This window comes from Phaseolus vulgaris, chromosome 1 (assembly GCF_000499845.2).
Source record: "Phaseolus vulgaris cultivar G19833 chromosome 1, P. vulgaris v2.0, whole genome shotgun sequence".
NCBI classification, from domain to species: domain Eukaryota; kingdom Viridiplantae; phylum Streptophyta; class Magnoliopsida; order Fabales; family Fabaceae; genus Phaseolus; species Phaseolus vulgaris.
This window is the reverse complement of record NC_023759.2, coordinates 10,228,594-10,248,175: the sequence shown is the minus strand read 5'-3', so window position 1 is coordinate 10,248,175 and position 19,582 is coordinate 10,228,594. Positions and strand designations below refer to the sequence as shown.

Sequence of the window (19,582 nt, the reverse complement as noted above, 5' to 3'; positions counted from 1 at the left end):
TAGTAGAATTCTGAATACGTTTACAAAAAAAATTTGAATTGTATAATTCGAAAACTAATTTTGGATTTAAAAAAAAAAACATTCAGGATTGTACCGTCTATCATGATGCGTTCTTAACTATACATAATTTGAAAAGTATTTATGGATTTAGAAATCTAGATTGTACAATGTAGAATACATTTCTCAAAAATAAAATAATAATTCTGGATTGTACAATCCAAAACTAATTTCAGATTTAAAAAACTCTTCTAGATTGAATCGCTTATCATAATGCATTATGGATTGTACAATCTGGAAGGTATTTCTAGATCCAGAATTACCATCTGGATTGTACAATTCAGAGTGCATCATGATAAACGATAATATATAAGATAGAATCCCAATTTTGGAGCAAAAATATCTAATGAAATATATAAGATGCCTGGTTTGGAATACTTAATGAAGTATGTGGGTAGTGAAGATGAGGTTGAAGGAAACCTTGTTAGACATTTTACAAAAAATGAGGTAAATAAAATTTCATTAATTTTTATTATAACTTTGACAAGTCATGTAATTATGTTGTAATGTACTTGTGTAAGATTTTGCTACGCAAAATGACTTACTTGAATGTGTGTGTACGATGGGGTTTAGACTTAGCTTTGTGATTTTCGTAATTAGATCTTACACAACAAATGGAAACAAGGATAACAGAGTTAGGTTGTAAAACAAGTGGTAAGTATACAAAATACAAACATGATTTAGAGGTTAGTGTAAGTAGTACACAAAAATGTGATTGTCCTTTTAAATTGTGAGGTAAACATGTTGCTAATGGAGAAGGTTGTGTGTTGAAGGTAATATGTGGGAGTCATAATCATGAATTAGTTGAAACATTAGTCGGTCACCCTATGCTGGAAGATTGAAACCAAATCAATAGTCCATGCTTGTTGATATGACTAAAAGTTTAGTTAAACCAACAAATATATTACTTACTTTGAAGAAGAATAGTGAGGATAATGTTACAATAATAAACCAAGTGTTCAATGCTAGATACTCATACGGGAGATCAGTTAGAGGATCTATAATTAAATTGCAACAATTAATGATGTTACTAAAGCGTGGCGAATATATTCATTGTAGTAGGTGTGATGACATTCATTCTACGCATTCTTCATGGAAGACCACCAAGGAGAGGGGAAATCGAAGGTCGCCATGAACCCCAAAGCAATTCCCATGCTTGAATAGTTTCATCCTAGTTATCATTGAAGCAAAATATCATGATATTCTCATTGCGAAGTAAAGCTCCCACATATGTCAATCTACATCAATACATCAAGTAATATGTATAGGTCATGTATATGGTTCACATTTTGTGTAGGTCGCTTAATATTTTTGTAAATTTTTATATATGATGTCATTTAATATTGATTACACTACATGTTTAATTATTTTGCAGGTAAAATTGCATGATGGTTGTCCCATTCCAACCGTAGACATCATGTGGTCAATAAATTGTTACCCAGAGGTAAAGTTATGGTCATCGTGTTATGTTAGTAGGATGAAACTTTTTGCATAGTTAATAGAAGTTACTATCACACATGTTGATCTTGCAGAGACTAATGTAAATATTGTTGTTTTTAAATGAAATGTGTTATTTGATTACACAACATTCATTTTTACATATATTTATACGTAGTCAAACTAAACATTCATTAAAATCAAACAAAGTATGAGTCAAACAATACATAATATTAAACTTTATCCATATACAGACATATAACGGGTCCATAAATTGAAATCAGTAACACAAAGAAAACAAAGTTTACAAATTTAACTACTATGGCATTGACGTCGTTCACATACTACACAATGTCGTATAATATATTTTTTCTCGTCATCAGTCACACCACACACTAATTGTTGAGTGCCCTCCCATGCTGTAGTACCTTTAGCGACATGTCCACAATCAATCATCTGTTGCAGTACATTGATGATGCACCTGAATATACCCTACAAGACGTTTAAATGAAAAATAAAATAAAATGTTCATGTTAATGCAAATAAACAATGCATAGGTTCAATAATATAATTACTTATCAGACATGTATGCTTTTTCTGGGATGCAAACTTTATGTCATCATGTTGTGGACTATGAGCGCGACAACATTGTTGTGCACTTTGTCGATCTTCATCTGCACTGCTCATTATCTATGGGTGTGACACAGACTTGAATCACTACATGTATTCGACTACACATGCAGATGCAAGAGAAACAAATGTCACGCATGTGACGATGTGGTTGGGAAAATGTAACCACTTGTCATCTATAACAGGCAAAACTCCACCCTCATATGGCATGGGAGGTCGTAGAATAGTTTGCTCATAGCCATATTGCCGCAACACATGTTCCAGCAAATAACGAGATGGACTTGAATGACCTACTAGGGCTATGATCATCGTATGGACTCCAAATGAGCCCAACATGGGTAGAGCATCTAACTGGCCTCGTACAACAACAATTTTGCAAATATGTCGTCCAATCACTTATCGGGCTACCCGCAAGTAAACCTCTTGATAGGTGGGATTTATATCCCTCCTTCCATGCCATAAAAAATGTTCATGTATTCATGCCTATTACAATTTCAACAAATCAATATTCATGTATGCATATGAAAAAAAACTAACTTTAATGAAGATTGTATATGATTTACTTATATAAGAGTCGAATGACCTCCCAATTGTTTTGTCTAGGCAAAACATGCATCCCCTAATTGGTCATATGTATGGTAAGTGCAGTAGCTCCTCACGAGTATCCACCACAAATCCATTAATTTCTAAACAATTGCAAGTAGGATAAAGAGCTGGAGGTGGCACTTTTATCGACAAATATTGTGCATCCCAACATATGCAACAAATATGCCATTGTAGCACACTCCCAAGCTTGTCGGATGCAAACATTCCTCATAGACCTCTTGGAATCAACTAAGTCTAACGTGTGGACCCCGACATTGCCTTATCTTTGAGGTTACATCACCCTGGTCAACCGCTTGCAACTCTACCAAAACAATTGAAGTTATAGAAAATTCCAAGGGGATGTACTTAGAAAATTATCCCACAATGAGCAAATGTAGCAGAGATGACACATCATCCAGCGTTATCGTCACCCCACCCACCGAAAGGTGGAAGGTCATGATGTCACCTCTCCACAAAGACTAAAACCAGCCCCTTATTAACCACCTCATAACTTAAGTTGCACAACAACAATCCCGAATTATACACAATTTCCTCAATTTGAGGACGAGACACCCAAAATTTACTTATTTTTTTTTACCATGGAAGACCAACTTTATTTCTCCATGTTCCTAACAAATAGATTTGTGTTAGTAACTATACAACAACATCAAGATCAATAATACATGTTAAATAAACATATTTTCATTCTTACCTCACCCTCCCACAGTCTCAAAGCGACATGATCTGCGAAACTTAGTAGCAAAGAAACATATGAAGGTCCTCCAAGGAATCCTTCTTGCTGATCATGTCGATCTTTATATTCATCCATCATATTACCACCATTATGATCACATGCTTGCGCATGATCTCCTTTATGGACTAATGCCATAGGTCTTTGCTTACCATCACTCCACAATACACCACCTCTCGTCCTAGTTATAACCCTGTCTACAACATCATTCTTATATCAATGAAAACCAAAATGTAATAAACTTAAACACATACATGTTAGATGATCCAATTTAGAAGGTATTTTTAGATCTGGAAATGCCTTCCAGATTATACAATTCGGAATGTGTTTTTTTTTTCAAATATATTATGAATTGTACAATTCAAAATGTATTTTTTGATATGGAAAAACCTTTCAGATTGTACAATTCATAATGATTTTTTTTTAAATGCATTATGGATTGTACAATCCAAAATGTGTAAAAATAAATAAATTAATACCAAATTGTGTAATCCAAATTTTTTTTGAATCACTCAATCAAGAATGAGAGAACACAAAAGCATTAACTTAAAAAAGAACCTTTATTATTGGAGAAGACCGTCACTTTCCATTATGGATTCAATCTTACATGAAGAGGTGAATAAATGCTCTACAACACAACAAAGAAGCTTAAAAAAGTTAGAAAGGTGCACGGAGAGCTTGGAGGTTACTCAAGAATTGGAGAAGATGAATGGGTTAAGAAAATAGGGTTATTTATGTTTTTAATTAAGGGTAAAATGGTCTTTTCAACCATCATGGGTGCAGTGAAAATTATGGGGTGCAGAAGAAATTCTCTCATAGACAACTCTTGGTTTGTACCAACCTTCTGAGTACATATATATAGTTCTATGATAATAATAATAGTTAGTCACAGGGTTCGATTCAGAGAACTGCTGCAAAAGAAGAAAATAAAATAAGTTTGTTGACGAGACGCAACCACAACAAAGCAATGGGTATTCCATCCGAACTGCGGGACATCTTGTTACCCAACAAAAAAGGTGTCTTTGTGGCTTCTCCCGCAGAGGAGAGGAAGATTTTGAGGACCAAGCAATGCACTAGTGGTATTCTCTTTTTTTATCATTCATTTTACAACTTTTTTCCACTTAATTTGCAAACATCATTAAATGGAACATGCGTTATGTTGATTTTGGATTTTGGTTTATCTCTTTCCCACGTTAGGACAGCATGATTTAAAAAATAGATTTTTTATGTCTTTTTAAGGTTAGATCGATTTATTGATGGTTACGGAGGGTCAAGATGTAAGAGTCCTTTCAACTGGTTAATTTTTTTGTGTGGATCTTCGCTGTCATGAACTAAAGATTTGGGACACAAAAAGTTGAAGTAAAAGAGATTAATTTCTGTTGCCTTAAACTATAGCTGTTAAGAGAAACCTACTAACATCGCATGCAGGGGAATAAGATCCTGTTAGATTATTAGTAGTTGAAGGAAAACTTGGGGAAATTAATATTCAATGCATGTTTGGTTTAAAGTTGCACTAGTATTTTTACGAATTTCAATGCAAGATTGTGCCTTCCAATGTATTATTTGAGAAGGGGAAAAAATGTTGCTTCTTGAAAAAAGTACTTCTGAGTGGTGAGAGAAGTGTTACTTGCTTTCATATTTCTGCTAATTGGGAGAATAATGTTAAATTATTGTTTTGCTGAAAAGTACTTATGTTTTGTTGATCATACATGAATGACTTGTGTTCACTCCTGTGTCCATGATTTTCATCAACAAAGCAGGGTGTGTGTATGCTACATATTTTGTGAGAGTTCAGGAGAAATATGAATTATGTTCATTTTGGCCTTTCCTTAATATGCAGAAGGTGTGCGTGCTGGATTCAAGGCAGCTTCCATTGCTTGTGTTGCCAGTGCTGTGCCTACTGTACGTAACTTTTTCCAGATACAGTTCTACATTTTTTCATTTTTTTAATTCCAAAGAAGAATTCAGTTAAGCATTGTTCGTGTTGCCTTTTAGGTACAACTTTTTCCTCATAACATCTTCGTCCTATATTCCACCGGTTTGGTGTTTGTGTCTGCTTTTGAAACCTTTTTCTGAGTTACTGAATTCTGAAAAATTATTCAAAGATGAACAAGAAATCAGGCAAACTTTAAGCCCTTGCATAGTTATGATGAAAATAAATAATGTTGTAAGACAATCCTTTGGATTTCACTATTATATCATTGTATGCCACTTCTGTTCACAAATTGTATGCTGATTTACTAAGCTTTATTCTTTTAATGTTGGAATTTTCAAATTTGCAGTTGACTGCTGTTCGTGTGATCCCATGGGCAAAGGCAAACCTCAATTATACTGCTCAGGCACTTATAATATCGGCTGGTATGATCCCAACTTACAAAAGCCAAATGATTAATTCTAGATGATGCTATTAGATTTTTTATATAAAAGGAAATCTTTTTGTTAAGATCTGCATGGTTATTTGGAAGGATTGGTATGAACTAAGGAAATCTTAGTTGGTGTTTTTAGTGTTCTCTTATTAGAATTGATGTTTTACCTCAACCATCTATGTTCATCTTAAATTTAAACTTTTATTATGCGGATTGCTATAGTGAAACATTAATTCTAATAGAAGAACAATACTAAAAAAAGTCTAAGGAAGTGTTTGTAAGTTTTCTCCAATAGGAAATGGGCTTTAAAGCAAGAAGCAATTGCTTTTGATGCCATTGTATTGACAAGTCCATACAATCACGGTGTATGCACTTAATATTAAAGGCTTGCCTCAGTTTCAAAATTAAAATGGAACAAGAACTAAGCTAATCTTTTGGCTGTTGATCCACTTGTAAATGAAATGCGTTATTTCTTTTACCTTTGACTATACTTGCAAAGTGTTTAAACTCATCTTGTTTAACATCTGACGGTGGTTGGTTAACAGCATCCATCGCTGCATACTTCATCACTGCTGATAAAACTATCTTGGAGTGTGCAAGGAAAAATGCCCAGCTTGAAGATGCTTTGAGACACAAACAACAATAGAGGTTTCTTACGAACTGAAAGTACCCATCGTTGTTCTAGTGCATGATGGTGCAACTTGTTGCATACATTCAACAGGCCTATTGCAAAGTTTTTCTTTCTTGATCCGTGTAATATGGATTTAAAGGTGTATATTATCAAAGAAAATGATTTTGTCTTGTGTGAGTTATTTGGAACTGCCAATCACTGCGGCTTCAGAAGTAATAAATCTGATATAAGTTGACTTTAATTGTTTTTCCATCTTTAGTTAAATAAAGAGAATGCATAGAGAACTTCCAAAATTCCATGGGCAGTTTCACAATCAAGCCTGATTCTAATTACATATAATATTTTACTCCCACACATGCCATGCCTCAATGTGCAAAAGGCGTTGGAAAATTCACTTTATCTATGTGCCTTTCATCTTCTATTAACTGTTAAAAAAAGTCTCGATTTCAATTATAAAACCCTGTAACACAAATTCCTTGCGCACCTTTGTCTATCCCCCGTGGTTTATAGCTTCACATCTATACTGATTTTTATGTTACTGATGTTTTAAAAAATTAGCGTAGCCAGCAGAGAGGCCAAAATACCTCTACCAAACAAAACCTCGATACAACTTTCCAAGTGATATCAATGATTAAACAACTAATATTCAAAAGGATCTCAAGCAAGTGCCCAACATCTAAAACAAGGTTCGACATAAAATCATAAATCAGGGGGAAGGAACCATAAATCAGGGCTCAACATCGCTGGATGCTATTTAGAGTAAGAGAAAATACTCAATTCATTGAGAATAGAATGCACAACTTTTTAAAGGTAGTAATCCCAACATAAAAAAGTATTTAAAAGCACATTAAAGAAACTAAACGTCAAAATGATTAATAAGTAAAGGAGCTTTCATGATGAAATGAAGCATCTTGTTATCTCATTTCTTGTGTAGGCTTTTGTTCATCACGGGGCACACATTAAGGAATGGAAGGCCATACAAAAAAGCAGATGCACAGACAGCAAAATCAGACATCGAAGAATAATGTTTGGTGATGGTTGAACACAAACGTAAGTTCTTTCTATTTTATAAAATTCTGTGTTATTGAATTCAGAATGTAAGTTAGGCTATATAGTCGTACAAACTCAAAACAAAAATAAGAAAATATCACTTGTACCCACTAATTTCATGTATTGAATAATGAGTGCTTTCCAAACAACATGCACTAAAGTGTATCCCTAAAAATCAGTTAAGTAATTGACCATTTATTTGAAACAGAAAAACAACTCTACTTAATTAAATAAATTTAAAATAACAATTGAGATTCTAACTGCCACTAACTAGATGTAATTGCATTTAGTTTAATTTTGATGCTTCAATTATTCAAACATATTGTGAAACTTTAAGAATTGCTCAAATTTGGGGGGCTTGGTCATGATATAAGCAACTTGATTATGTGAACTACAATAATTTAACTTGACAACTCCATCTTTCACTAAGTCTCTTAAGAAATGAATTTAATGTTAATGTGTTTGCTCCTCCCATGAAACACTGGATTCTTAGATAATTGTATAGTGGAATTGTTGTCACATAGAATTTGTGTGTTCTTATGCTCTTTAATAAAACCCAGTTTTCCCAACATTCTTTGAATCCAAATACACCTACATTCACATGAGACAAAAGCTATATACTCAGCTTTGATGGTGGACAATGATACTACTGGTTGTTTCTTTGAGGACCATGAAATTGCTCCAAAACTAAGTAAAAATACAAATCCAGAAGTATTTTTCTGATCGTCTATATCTCCAGCAAAGTCGCTATATCAGTGTATGGCACAACATTTGTGTTTTCCATTTTCTTATAGTGGATGCCTAATTCAATTGTTCCTTTCAAGTATCTCAATATTCTTTTAGCTGCAAACCAGTGAGATTCAGTAGGACTGGACATAAATCTGCTGATTAAACTAACTCCATACATTAAATCTGGACGGGTTGTAGTCAAATACATAAGGCTACCAACTACTTGCTTGAACGCAGTTGCATCAACTTTGGTTCCAACATCATCGTTTTACAGTCTTGTGCCTGGAACAATTGGATTTTTAACTGCATTACAATTCTCCATAAAAAACTGTGACAACACTTCATGAGTATATTTCCTTTGACATACAAAAATTCCATTTGAACTCTGCATAATTTCAACTTCAAGAAAATATCTCATTCTTCCTAAATCAGTCATATCAAATTCAGACATCATAGATCTTCTAAACTCATCACACATACTCCAATCATTTCTAGTATATATTAAATCATTCACATAAAGACTCACAATTAAAATTTTACCTCCCTCATTTGATTTTGTAAACAATGTATGTTCATAAAGACATTTGTCAAAGCCATTACAAACAAAGTAAGCCTCTATCTTGTTGTACCAAGTTCTCAGTGCTTGTTTAAGGCCATATAACGCCTTCTTTAATTTGTACACTTTATCTTCTTCTTCCTTTTTTACAAAACCAGTGGGTTGCTGCACATAAATGTCCTCTTTAAGTTCACCGTGAAGAAAGGCATTCTTCACATCTAAGTGAAAAACAATCCAACCATATTGTGTTGCTATTGCAAGTATTATACGAATAATATCAAGCCTAACAATCGAAGCAAATACTTCTGTGTAATCTAGTCCATATTGTTGAGCACACCCTTTTGTCACTAGCCTTGATTTGAACTTGTCTATCTCTCCATTCTCTTTAAATTTGGTTTTAAAGATCCATTTTACCCCAATTGGCTTCATTCCTATTGGCAAATTTGTCAGCTCCCAAGTCTGACTTTTCTCTATGGATTCCATCTCTTTCATCATTGCATCTTTCCATTTCTGACTTTCGATAGCTTTTTCAAATGAAATTGGATCATCTCCAGTGACCACCATTACATTTAGGTCAACATCATCTATCAAGCCTTCTCCTTTTTTGTAATCAATCATCCAAATCGGCTCTCTCCTATTTCTTCTAACCCTCCCTTCAACTGGAGTCTCGTAATTGTTAGGAGGAACATTGGTGTATATTTCTTCTTGATCATCATTATGATCCACAACATTCTCCTCACTCTGTTTTTAAATGTCACTCATATATTCTTCATCTCCTCCAAATCAAGAATGCCTAGTTGGTATTCCTCATTTTGTTCCAAATTCCATCCCTTTTGTTCTTCAAATATCACATCCTTGCTTATCAGTACTTTCTTGTTGACTGGATCAAACAACCGATATATTTTGGATTCATCACTTACTCCTAGAAGAACACATTGCCTTTTTTTATCGTCCAATTTGACTTGATGTTGATTTGGTATGTGAACATGTGCTATACATCCAAACACTCGAAAGTAATCTACTGTTGGTTTCAGTCCACACCATGCTTCCTCAGGAGTTTTATTCCGCACAACTGTTGTAGGACATTGAGTGAGAATATGTACACACCATCTCGGGCCAGAATACCTTAGGAACTTGTCTTCCAATCAACATAGAACGCACCAGATTCATGATTGTTCTATTTTTTTCTCTCAGTAACTCCATTTTGCTGAGGTGTGTAAGTTGTTGTCAATTGCCTGCTTATACCTTGACCCTGACAAAATTCTCCAAATTCGTTTGAAGTGAAACCACCTTTATCTGTTCTTAGACAGGAGATGTTTATCCCAACTTCCTTTTCAATCAAGGCTTTGAAGCTTTTAAATAGTGAGAAAGTTTTTGATTTTTCATGCAAGAAGTAGACCCAAGTCTTGCGAGAAAAATCATCAATGAAACTTAGAATATACCTCTTGTTCCTGCTTGAAATTGGTTTGATAGGTCCACATAGGTCTACATGAACAAGTTGAAGTTTGTTGGATGCTCTCTATAGGCTTTTCCTCGGTATAGACTTTCGATGTTGCTTCCCATCCAAACAGAACGTACAAAGACCTATTGTAGTAGTGATAGATGGCAACCCATTTACCAATTTCTTGGATGAAAGCGTTTTCAAGCCATTGTAGTTTAAGTGATCAAGTTGATTGTGCCAAAGCTCAGAATTATGCTCTAGCTCCGCTTGAAAACATGACTTTGTTGATATCATGGTGGCTGTCAGCACAAACATCTAATTCTCCTTCATCTTAACCTCCATAATCTGTCCTCTTTCAGGATGATAGACTTTACACTTCTCTTCCTTAATCAATATAGTCAAACCTTTCTCTTGAAGTTTTCCTACACTTAAGAGATTGTTCTTGAGTCCAGGAACATAATACACATGTGAAATGACATACGACTCCTTTAATATTTAATCGAACACTTCCTTTTTCCCATCACATCTATCCGAGCATCATTGCCAAGCTTTACTGTATTGCGAAAGTTCTCATCTAATTTTGAGAACCACTCCTTGTTACCACTCATGTGATTACTGCACCCGGAGTCAAGAAACCATTCATCTTCCTTTTGTTGTGTAACATCAACGTGAGCCATTAGCAAAAGTTCACCCTTTTGTTTCACCATATCTTCCATTTCAACATAATTTATTTTATTTTCCCAGGTAGGACATTCGTATTGAAAATGCCCAAGTTTGTGACATTTGAAGCATTCAATCTCAACTTTGTTAAATGATTGTCTCCCTCTTCCTCTGCCTCAGAAAGAACCTCTACCTCTTCCTCTGTCTCGTCATCCCTTATCTTCATTTGTAATTTGTAGTACTTGTTCTTCTTCTCCTTGATAGGTCATTCTTTGCTCGTGAACCAAAAGATTGCTTTGTAATTCGTCAATGGTCATAGAGTCCAAGTTGTTCGATTCTTTTATTGAGCACGCAACATAATTAAATTTAGGAATCATTGACTGCACGATTTTTGAAGTAATGACATTCTCAAGCATGCTTTCACCACACACCTTCATGTTTTTAGCAATTTTCAAAGTACGGGCAAAGTATGAGTTAATTGTCTCTCCATCCTTCATCTGCAACATTTCAAAATCTCTTCGCAGGGCTTGTAATTGTGCTCTCTTCACTCGAGTAGAACCTTGAAAATTTTGCTTCATAGAATCCCATATTTGTTTGGATGTATCATCATTGAGGATAATATCTAAGATTTCTCGATCAATGGCTTGATAAAAATAATTCTTTATCTTTAGATCTTTCAACTGTTGTTCTTCCATGAGTTTGAGTTCCGCTTCTAATGCAATAGCTTTATTTTCTACTACTGAAATCCCACGTTCCACCAACTGCCAATACTCTTTAGAATGTAGAAAATTTTCCATTCATTTTGCCCAATGATCATAATGCCCATCAAACTTGGGAATTGCAGGTTGCACGTATTTGCTGAAATCTGCCATTTTCGGTTTTTCCTTCTTCTTGGACTAATACTAATGTTGGCACACACTTACAACTGTTTCTCTCACACCCACACTGCTGTTATCAAACACTCACAGTTATTTCTCTCACACTCAAATTATGGATCATGCCCCTTGTAAATGAGCTATGGTACCAATTATTGAACACAAATGTAAGTTCTCTCTCTGTTTTATAAAACTGTGTTATTGAATTCAGAATGCAAGTTAGGCTATATAGCCGTACAGACTCAAAACAGAAACAAGAAAATATTACCTACACCCACTAATTTCATGTACTGAATAATGGGTGGTTTCCTAACAACTTGCACTAAAGTGTATCCCTAAAAATTAGGTCAGTAATTGACCACATATTTGAAACAAAAAAAAAAACAACTCTACTTAATTAAATAAATTCAAAATAACAATTGAGATTCTAATTGCCTTTAAAAGTGATTGGGATCATTATATAATGATGAGAGAAAAGGGAATGATACAAAATTTTGTGAAATTTAACACAAATGATCCCTTTGAACATCGACAAAAATGCAAATGAGACAATTGAAATACTCTCTACAAGGCACTTCGGGTCAACGAACAATGTGGTTGTGGCCCCTCTCGATGCTCACATATGATGAGGGTGTCTATAGGAAAAACAAATCACAACAAAGAATTTTTTATCATTGAAGAAACATATCACAACATAGGTGAGTGTGAGATTGAGTGGAAGTTGAGAGAAAGCAAGAGGAGTATATTGTAGAAACGAAAAGTTGTATTACATAAAGGACTGGACACATGATATATATACATGTAGAGAAAGTAAGGGTGAAAGAGAGAGAGTGAAAAACATACTAACAACATTACTAACTAATTTCCCCCGTAAACTAATGATGGGGTTAGGCATAATCATTAGTTTAACCATGAACTTATGAAAAGAAATTCCACTGAGAGGCTTGGTGAGAAGAGTTAAGATTTGGTGATGACCATGAATATGTAAGAGTTGCAAATCTTGCTATTGAATAGAGTCACACACAAAATGAAGGTCGAGATCAAAATATTTTGAGTGCATTATAGGATTAGCAGCAAGCAAAATGTCACTGGGGTTATCACTATAAATCTTTGGTGTAGGATAGGGTATGCTTATTTCTTGAAGAAGATTACAAACCCATTTAGTTTCAGTTAAAGATGCAACCATATTGTGATACTCGACTTTTGTAGTGCTACGAGAGATAGTCTTTTGTTTGTTTGAAGTGCATGTTATTGGATTGAGTCATAGATAAAAAAACATAGCCAGAAATGGATTTTTGATCATCTGGGTCAAATCCTCAGTCAGCATCGAAAAAGGCAGTGATGGTGAAGCGTGGACAACGTTGAAGTAAGAGACCATATGATGTAGTATGAGCAAGATATGCGTTTGAAAACTTTCCAGTGGTGAAGAAACTGACAGAGTTTGTTGACGCTATATAATAATTCAGGATGAGTGATGAGAATATATTGAAGTGAGCCAACAATGTATCTATATAGAGAAGGATCATCAATTGATATTGTGCCATCCTGTGTGAGAAGGATGAAGGATATCATTGGCGTTCACTAGTGCAGAAAACACATATAACACCGATTCTGGGAGACATATAACATTGGTTCCCTCACCGATGTAGATCTAAGCGATGTAAAATGTTAATCACATATAACACCAATTGTAAAAATTGGTGTAATATGAACCAAAATCTGAATGAAATATTAAAAAATATGTGTTCCAGAAGAGACATACTACACCAATTAAGGCAACAACCGGTGTAACATGTTAGAGTTTTTTTTTTAATAAATTTATTAAAATACAACACAACATTTATTGCTACTCATACATACCATTAGTGATACACAAGCAAACAGCGCACTAACCACAAGTCTAAACATGAAAACAAATATAAGAAATGCACTCACCATCAAACATAAATCTAAGAAAAGAAAGGCCTAGCGAGATACCTTTAGGAAGCAAAACGTCTTCCTTTGCTTTTCCAAATATGTCCATAGGCTCCATCCTGAAATCGAAAAAGAGTTAGGAGAGTGATAAAATAGGCAACACAAAATACAGATCCGAGGAAAAAAATAAGTGAAGAAAGATGCATCAAAGAAAGGATGGTGGAGGAGATGGTCAACGGTGCTAGCAGTAGTGGTGGAGAGCGGTGCTAGCAATAGTGGATGAAGAGGTGCAGAGCGGTGGAACAACGATTTAGAAAGATGGTAGCAATGCGACAACGATGGAGGCAAAAGCAACAGAGAAATAACTTTAAGCGCGAGGTAAAAAGTAGGATAAATAAACATATTATACCGGTTGGATTAACCAACCTCTGTATTATGTCTAGTGCCAAAATAAATTTTTTAAAAACTTTAATTTTAACTCTGAAAAGAACATATTACACCGATTATAAGGACCAATCAGTTAATATTGTTGAAGATGAAAAGCTTTGATGTATCAAATCCACATGAAGCCTGAAGCTGTGCTGCTTTCTGAGTTTGGGTTTAGATTAAGTTGTTTAGAATCTTTGTTAAGATCAATCCTTAAAGCCTACACAAAGCTTGATTAAATATGTTTTAAGAAACTAAGTGTTTTTTAAAGCAAAGAGAAAACAACTGGTTGATTTGTCGAAATAATCGGTTGTTTGTCACTTATCTGGCTGAAAGTTTTGAAACTGCTTTTTGAATCAGTTGTGTAACTGCTTGCCTCATTCAACCGGTTAAATGTGTGTTTTTCATAACAGTTTTTTTAAAACTTGTTTTAACTGATTTAGTTGTTCAAATCTACCTTAAACGAATGCTTTTCAAAGGCTATAAATAAGGCTTTCGTTCAAATCAAAATATACAACAAAAAGTATTGATTCAGATTTGAGAAAGAGATTTGGTTTTTGAAAGTGTTTTCAAAAAGAGCAAGAGTGCGTTCAAGCTTTGTTGTGGTGACAAGTGCTGATCATAGGATCTCTGGTTCTGTAATTCCAGGTGTTTTCTATCCTTGCTTAGTGTCTTGTAATTGTACTTCTTTTACATACTGTTTGTTGTTGAAATCCTGGAAAAATAGAGGTTGTTCTGTTTTTGAGGTGTTAAGTTTGCAAAGGGGGTGAGTAGGCTTTGTGGGATTCAAAGTCACCTCTTTGGGGTGTGTGATTGTAATCTATGTTGATTGCTAGTGAAACTCAGAGATTTGTTTGAGAACTGGATGTAGCTTAGGGATTGAGTGAACCAATATAAACCTTGTGTGTAAATCTCTCTTTCTCTCAAACTCTCTAGCTGTTTGATATTTTCGCTGCTATAAACAACCGATTAAAACACAATTTTAATCGGTTAAAATTCCGATATTTGTTTAGTTGGATTGTTTGATTGCCTTCTTAAGTGCTTATCTAAGTTGTTTGTTAAAGATTCATTCTAGACCAAGTATTTTGCGAAAATCTTTGATAAAACAATTCACCCCCTCTTGTTTAAGCCATCAATTCTTACAATTGTCATCAAGAGTTAGGTTCTTGAAAATTACTCAAGTTCTTGTTTCTTTTTTTTTTTAAATATTTTTGATGGTTGACAAAATGCCTTTTGGGGAAGGTGCTTCCATAAACAGGCCACCACTGTTTTGTGGGGTTAATTACTAGTTTTGGAAGTGAGAATGAAAATCTTTATACACTCAACCGATAAGGGTATTTGGGAATCAATTGAAAACGATCCCTTCATACCTCAAGTCAAGAAAGATGAGGTTTTTGTTGATAAACCTTCATCTGAGTGGACTGAGGCTGAAAACAAAAAAGCCAAGTTTGATTGGATAGCCAAAAACATAATAACATCTACTTTAAGCTGTGATGAATTTTTCAGGGTCTCACAGTGCAACTCTGCCAAGGAAATGTGGGACATCTTAGAAGTCACACATGAAGGCACAACTGATGTCAAGCGAGCTAGGAAGCATGCTCTGATTCAAGAGTATGAACTCTTCAGGATGCAAAAGGGAGAATCTATCTGTGATGTGCAGAAGAGGTTTACTCACATTGTGAACCATCTTATGAGTCTTGGTAAGATGTTTGATGAGGATGAGCTTAACATCAAGATACTGAAGTGTCTTGATAGAACATGGTAGCCAAAGGTCACTGCCATATCTGAATCAAAGGATCTCACCTCAATGTTTGTTGCATCTTTGTTTGGTAAGCTTAGAGAGGATGAGCTTGAAATACACAGGCTTGCTGTCCAAGAGAGTGAAGACAAGCACAACAAGAGCATAACTCTTAAGGCTTGCAAGCAGCAACCAGATTCCAGTGGAAGTGAAGAGGAAAACATAAGTTTGTTATCAAGGAAATTCAACAAATTCTTGAAGAAAAGACAAGCTTCTAAAAGGTATGGTTCAAAGAAACCAAGTGAATTTAATTCTAATAAGTATACTTGCTATGGTTGTGGAGAACAGGGTCATATCAAGGCTGAATGTCCCAACAATGAAGTCAAAGGGAGACTTCAAGAAGGAGAAAAAGGGAAAAGCTAAGAAGGCCTACGTAGCATGGGATGACAATGATGTCTCATCCTCAAGCTCATCAGATGATGAGGAAGCTAATCTCTGCCTTCAAGCTTCAGTAACAAGTAGCATGGGTTCTACTTCATCAAGTAAAGATAACACTTACTATCATTTGCTTGATGCTTTTAATGAAACCCATGATGAAGCCAACTGATTGGCACTTTCTCTCAACCGATTGAAAGGTTAGAATAACTGGTTGGAAAATATAGTTAAGTCTCTAGAGGAAGAGCTAAGCAAAACAAAAGAAGATTTTGAAAACCTGGAGTTAGTTTACAAAAAATTCTTCTTGCAGTTGTAAGACAAAAACTTGTGAAATTCTTGAAAAGAAGATTCACTATCTTTTGAAAACCTTGGACAAACATACATCAGGAAAGTCCAATTTTGAAGATGTTCTTGCATCTCAAAACTGTATTTTTGGAAAAGTAGGTTTAGGGTTCTATCCTCAGAGCAAGAAAAATAGAATTTCAAAACCTTTCTCACATGCTCCACAAACCAATCTGTTGTTTCAACCGGTTGTTACTGTTGAACCAAGTGGTGTTCAAGCTTTGAAGAATACAAACCCTTTGAAGGATGATGAAGGCTGGCTGTGCTTGCTATTGCTGAGCTGTCCTTTTAGATAGGATCTGGGGTAGATTTAATATGTAATCCACTCTTGATTGAATCCAAAGCATAAGCACTCTAAATCCTTTTAAAAGAAAAGTGTTTTTCAAGCTAAGTGAAAAACAACCTGTTGTTTTGTCGAAACAACCGATTGTTTTATAGTTAGGAGTTTTTAGAAAAGGTTGAAAACTATTTTTATGGTTGACTTGCTGTCAAAAGCAAAACAACCATTGATTCGTGGAAACAACCGATTGTTTGTATTGGTACCATAACATAAAACTGTTTTGTGCTTTGACTGAGCATTAAATGTGTTTCCAATTGTTTACGCTCCAGTTTTTAATGCTTTAACCAATCTTTAAATGCAATTAATAGTTTGTTGAGATTATGCAACAAACAACTTTGTTTTACAAATAGAAAAATAGTTTTGGGTTTTTCACAACTTACTGATTTTGAAAGAGTTGAGATTGCTTAGAGATTGAGTTTGATCAAAGAGTGGGAGATAGAATTTTGTCTTGTATTGCTTTTAGATTCGTTCTGTAACGAGTGTAATCCTTGTATCTATTGAAAGAAACCTTGTGTGTTTGCTGAGAAGTGTTGTGTGTAGCATTCTTAGTGTTGGTGTGTTTGGCCAAAAGAAGTGTGTGTCTTGAGGGGATCAAGGTCACTTCTTTGGTTGTGTTGTAAGTGATCTAGGTTTGATTGCTTAGTGGATTTCCTCAGTGGTTTCTGAGAAGACTAGATGTAGCTCTGGGTTTAGAGTGAACCAGTATAAACCTCTGTATGCTTTCTCTCTATCCTTAATCTCTTTAAATCCAGTTTTAATATTTGCAAACTGGTATAAACAAACAATTGTTTCTGCGAAACAACCGATTGTTTTTCTGGTGCTGTTGTTTTTGCTTTGTGTTTTGGCAAACTGGATTCCTTATCATTTGTTTCTCGAAGTATTTTCATTCTTGGCTTAAAAGTTTGCGAAAATCCTTTTTAAACCATTCACCCCCCTCTAGTTTAAAGCCATCCATTCTAACAATTGGCATCAAGAGCTTGGTTCTAGAAAGTTATTCAAGTTGATCCTAAAACTGTTTTTTAAATGGCTGATAGACTACCTTTTGGGGAAGGTGCTTCAATCAACAGACCACCTCTGTTTTGTGGTTTGAACTACCAATTTTGGAAAGTGAGAATGAAAATCTTTGTGGAATCACTTGACAAAGGAATCTGGGATGCAATTGAAAATGGTCCTTTTGTCCCAAAGTTTGAAAAAGATGGATCTTCCATTGAAAAGCCTTGATCTCAATGGACTGATTCTAAAAGCAAGAAGACCAAATTTGATTGCATTGCTAAAAACATAATAACCTCTGCTTTTAATTCATATGAGTTTTTCAGGGTCTCTCAATGCAAATCAGCAAAAGAAATGTGGGACACCTTGGAGGTAACTCATGAAGGTACAAATGAGGTGAAGAGAGCTAGGAAGCATACTCTAATCCAAGAGTATGAGATGTTCAGAATGCTCAAAGGTGAAACAACTGCTGAAGTGAAGAAAAGATTCACACACATCATCAATCATCTCATGAGCCTTGACAAGACCTTTGAAAAGGAAGAGCTAAACATCAAGATTTTGAAATGTCTTGATAGAGCATGGCAACCTAAGGTAACTGCTATATCCGAATCTAAAGATTTAACATCCTTGAGTATGGCTTCTTTGTTTGGCAAGCTTAGGGAACATGAGTTAGAGATGAATCGACTCAATGTTCAAGAAAGCGAAGACAAGCACATAAGGAGTATAGCCTTAAAAGCTTCCAAGCACAAAGGCAAACAAGAATCCAGCGATGATAGTGATGAAGAAAACCTTAGCTTGCTACCCAGAAAGTTTAGCAAATTCTTGAAGAGGAACCGCAACAAGGACAACAACAAAGCACTAGTGCATAAATGTAAAACAAATGCGGCTATTTTACATTTACAAATGTGGTCATAGAACCGCATTTGATCAGCACGCATTCGTAAATCGGGCATTTACAAATGCGGTCATAGGACAACATTCATAAATCATATTTACAAATGCGGTTACTTAAAATAACCCTCCATTTGTGTATTATTTTGAATGAGGGATGAAGGTTAGGGGTTTAGGATTTACGAATGCGGTCTTGGTAAGAATCGCATTCATAAATCACATTTACAAATGCGGTCTTGGTAAATGACCGCATTTGTAAATAGTGTTTTTTTTTAAAGTGCAGTTTGTATTCTGCAGAAACCATATAATTTAATAACCTGCATAATAATCAAACCTAGTCAGACAAATACAGAAATATAGTAATCAATTCAAATCATCAAAATGTACATTTACAAGTAATCAAATTACATATAATAAAACCACTATTGTTTACCTATGTTAGAGTTATAAAAATTTATGAAATATGTGGACCAAGAATCTCTAACATATGAAATGCCTTCCTCATTCATTGGTGTTTCTTCTGTGAATAACTGCATTGCAAAGTTGACATAAATTAGTTTTTAGATATATATATGTTCAAGAATTATAAAAATGATTTAACATACATAGTACCTCTTTCAACCAGTTTTAACACCTAGTCTTATAATGGTAATCATCCATTGCATAATGTAATAGCCACACTCATAGCTTCCTGGTTGTTTATTACACTATAATTCAATAAAAAGTAATATGTTAGTA

The 19,582-nt window shown here is 34.7% G+C and overlaps 3 protein-coding genes across 3 annotated transcripts; 2 read left to right on the top strand and 1 right to left on the bottom strand.

Moving 5' to 3' along the window:
* Positions 1-3,397: 3,397 nt before the first annotated feature.
* LOC137813543 (early nodulin-93-like) lies at positions 3,398-6,698 on the top strand. The gene is made up of 4 exons (XM_068615868.1): positions 3,398-4,539; positions 5,301-5,362; positions 5,743-5,818; positions 6,372-6,698. The coding sequence occupies exons 1-4, from the start codon at positions 4,428-4,430 to the stop codon at positions 6,470-6,472; spliced, it is 351 nt and encodes a 116-aa protein (XP_068471969.1). The 5' UTR covers positions 3,398-4,427; the 3' UTR covers positions 6,473-6,698.
* Positions 6,699-11,102: 4,404 nt separating this feature from the next.
* LOC137815500 (uncharacterized) lies at positions 11,103-11,690 on the bottom strand. Its single transcript, XM_068618615.1, has one exon. It carries the CDS (start codon positions 11,688-11,690, stop codon positions 11,103-11,105), a length of 588 nt encoding a protein of 195 aa, XP_068474716.1.
* A 3,721-nt stretch (positions 11,691-15,411) lies between these two features.
* On the top strand, positions 15,412-15,873 carry LOC137815498 (uncharacterized). Its single transcript, XM_068618614.1, has one exon. It carries the CDS (start codon positions 15,412-15,414, stop codon positions 15,871-15,873), a length of 462 nt encoding a protein of 153 aa, XP_068474715.1.
* The last annotated feature ends 3,709 nt before the right edge of the window (positions 15,874-19,582 follow it).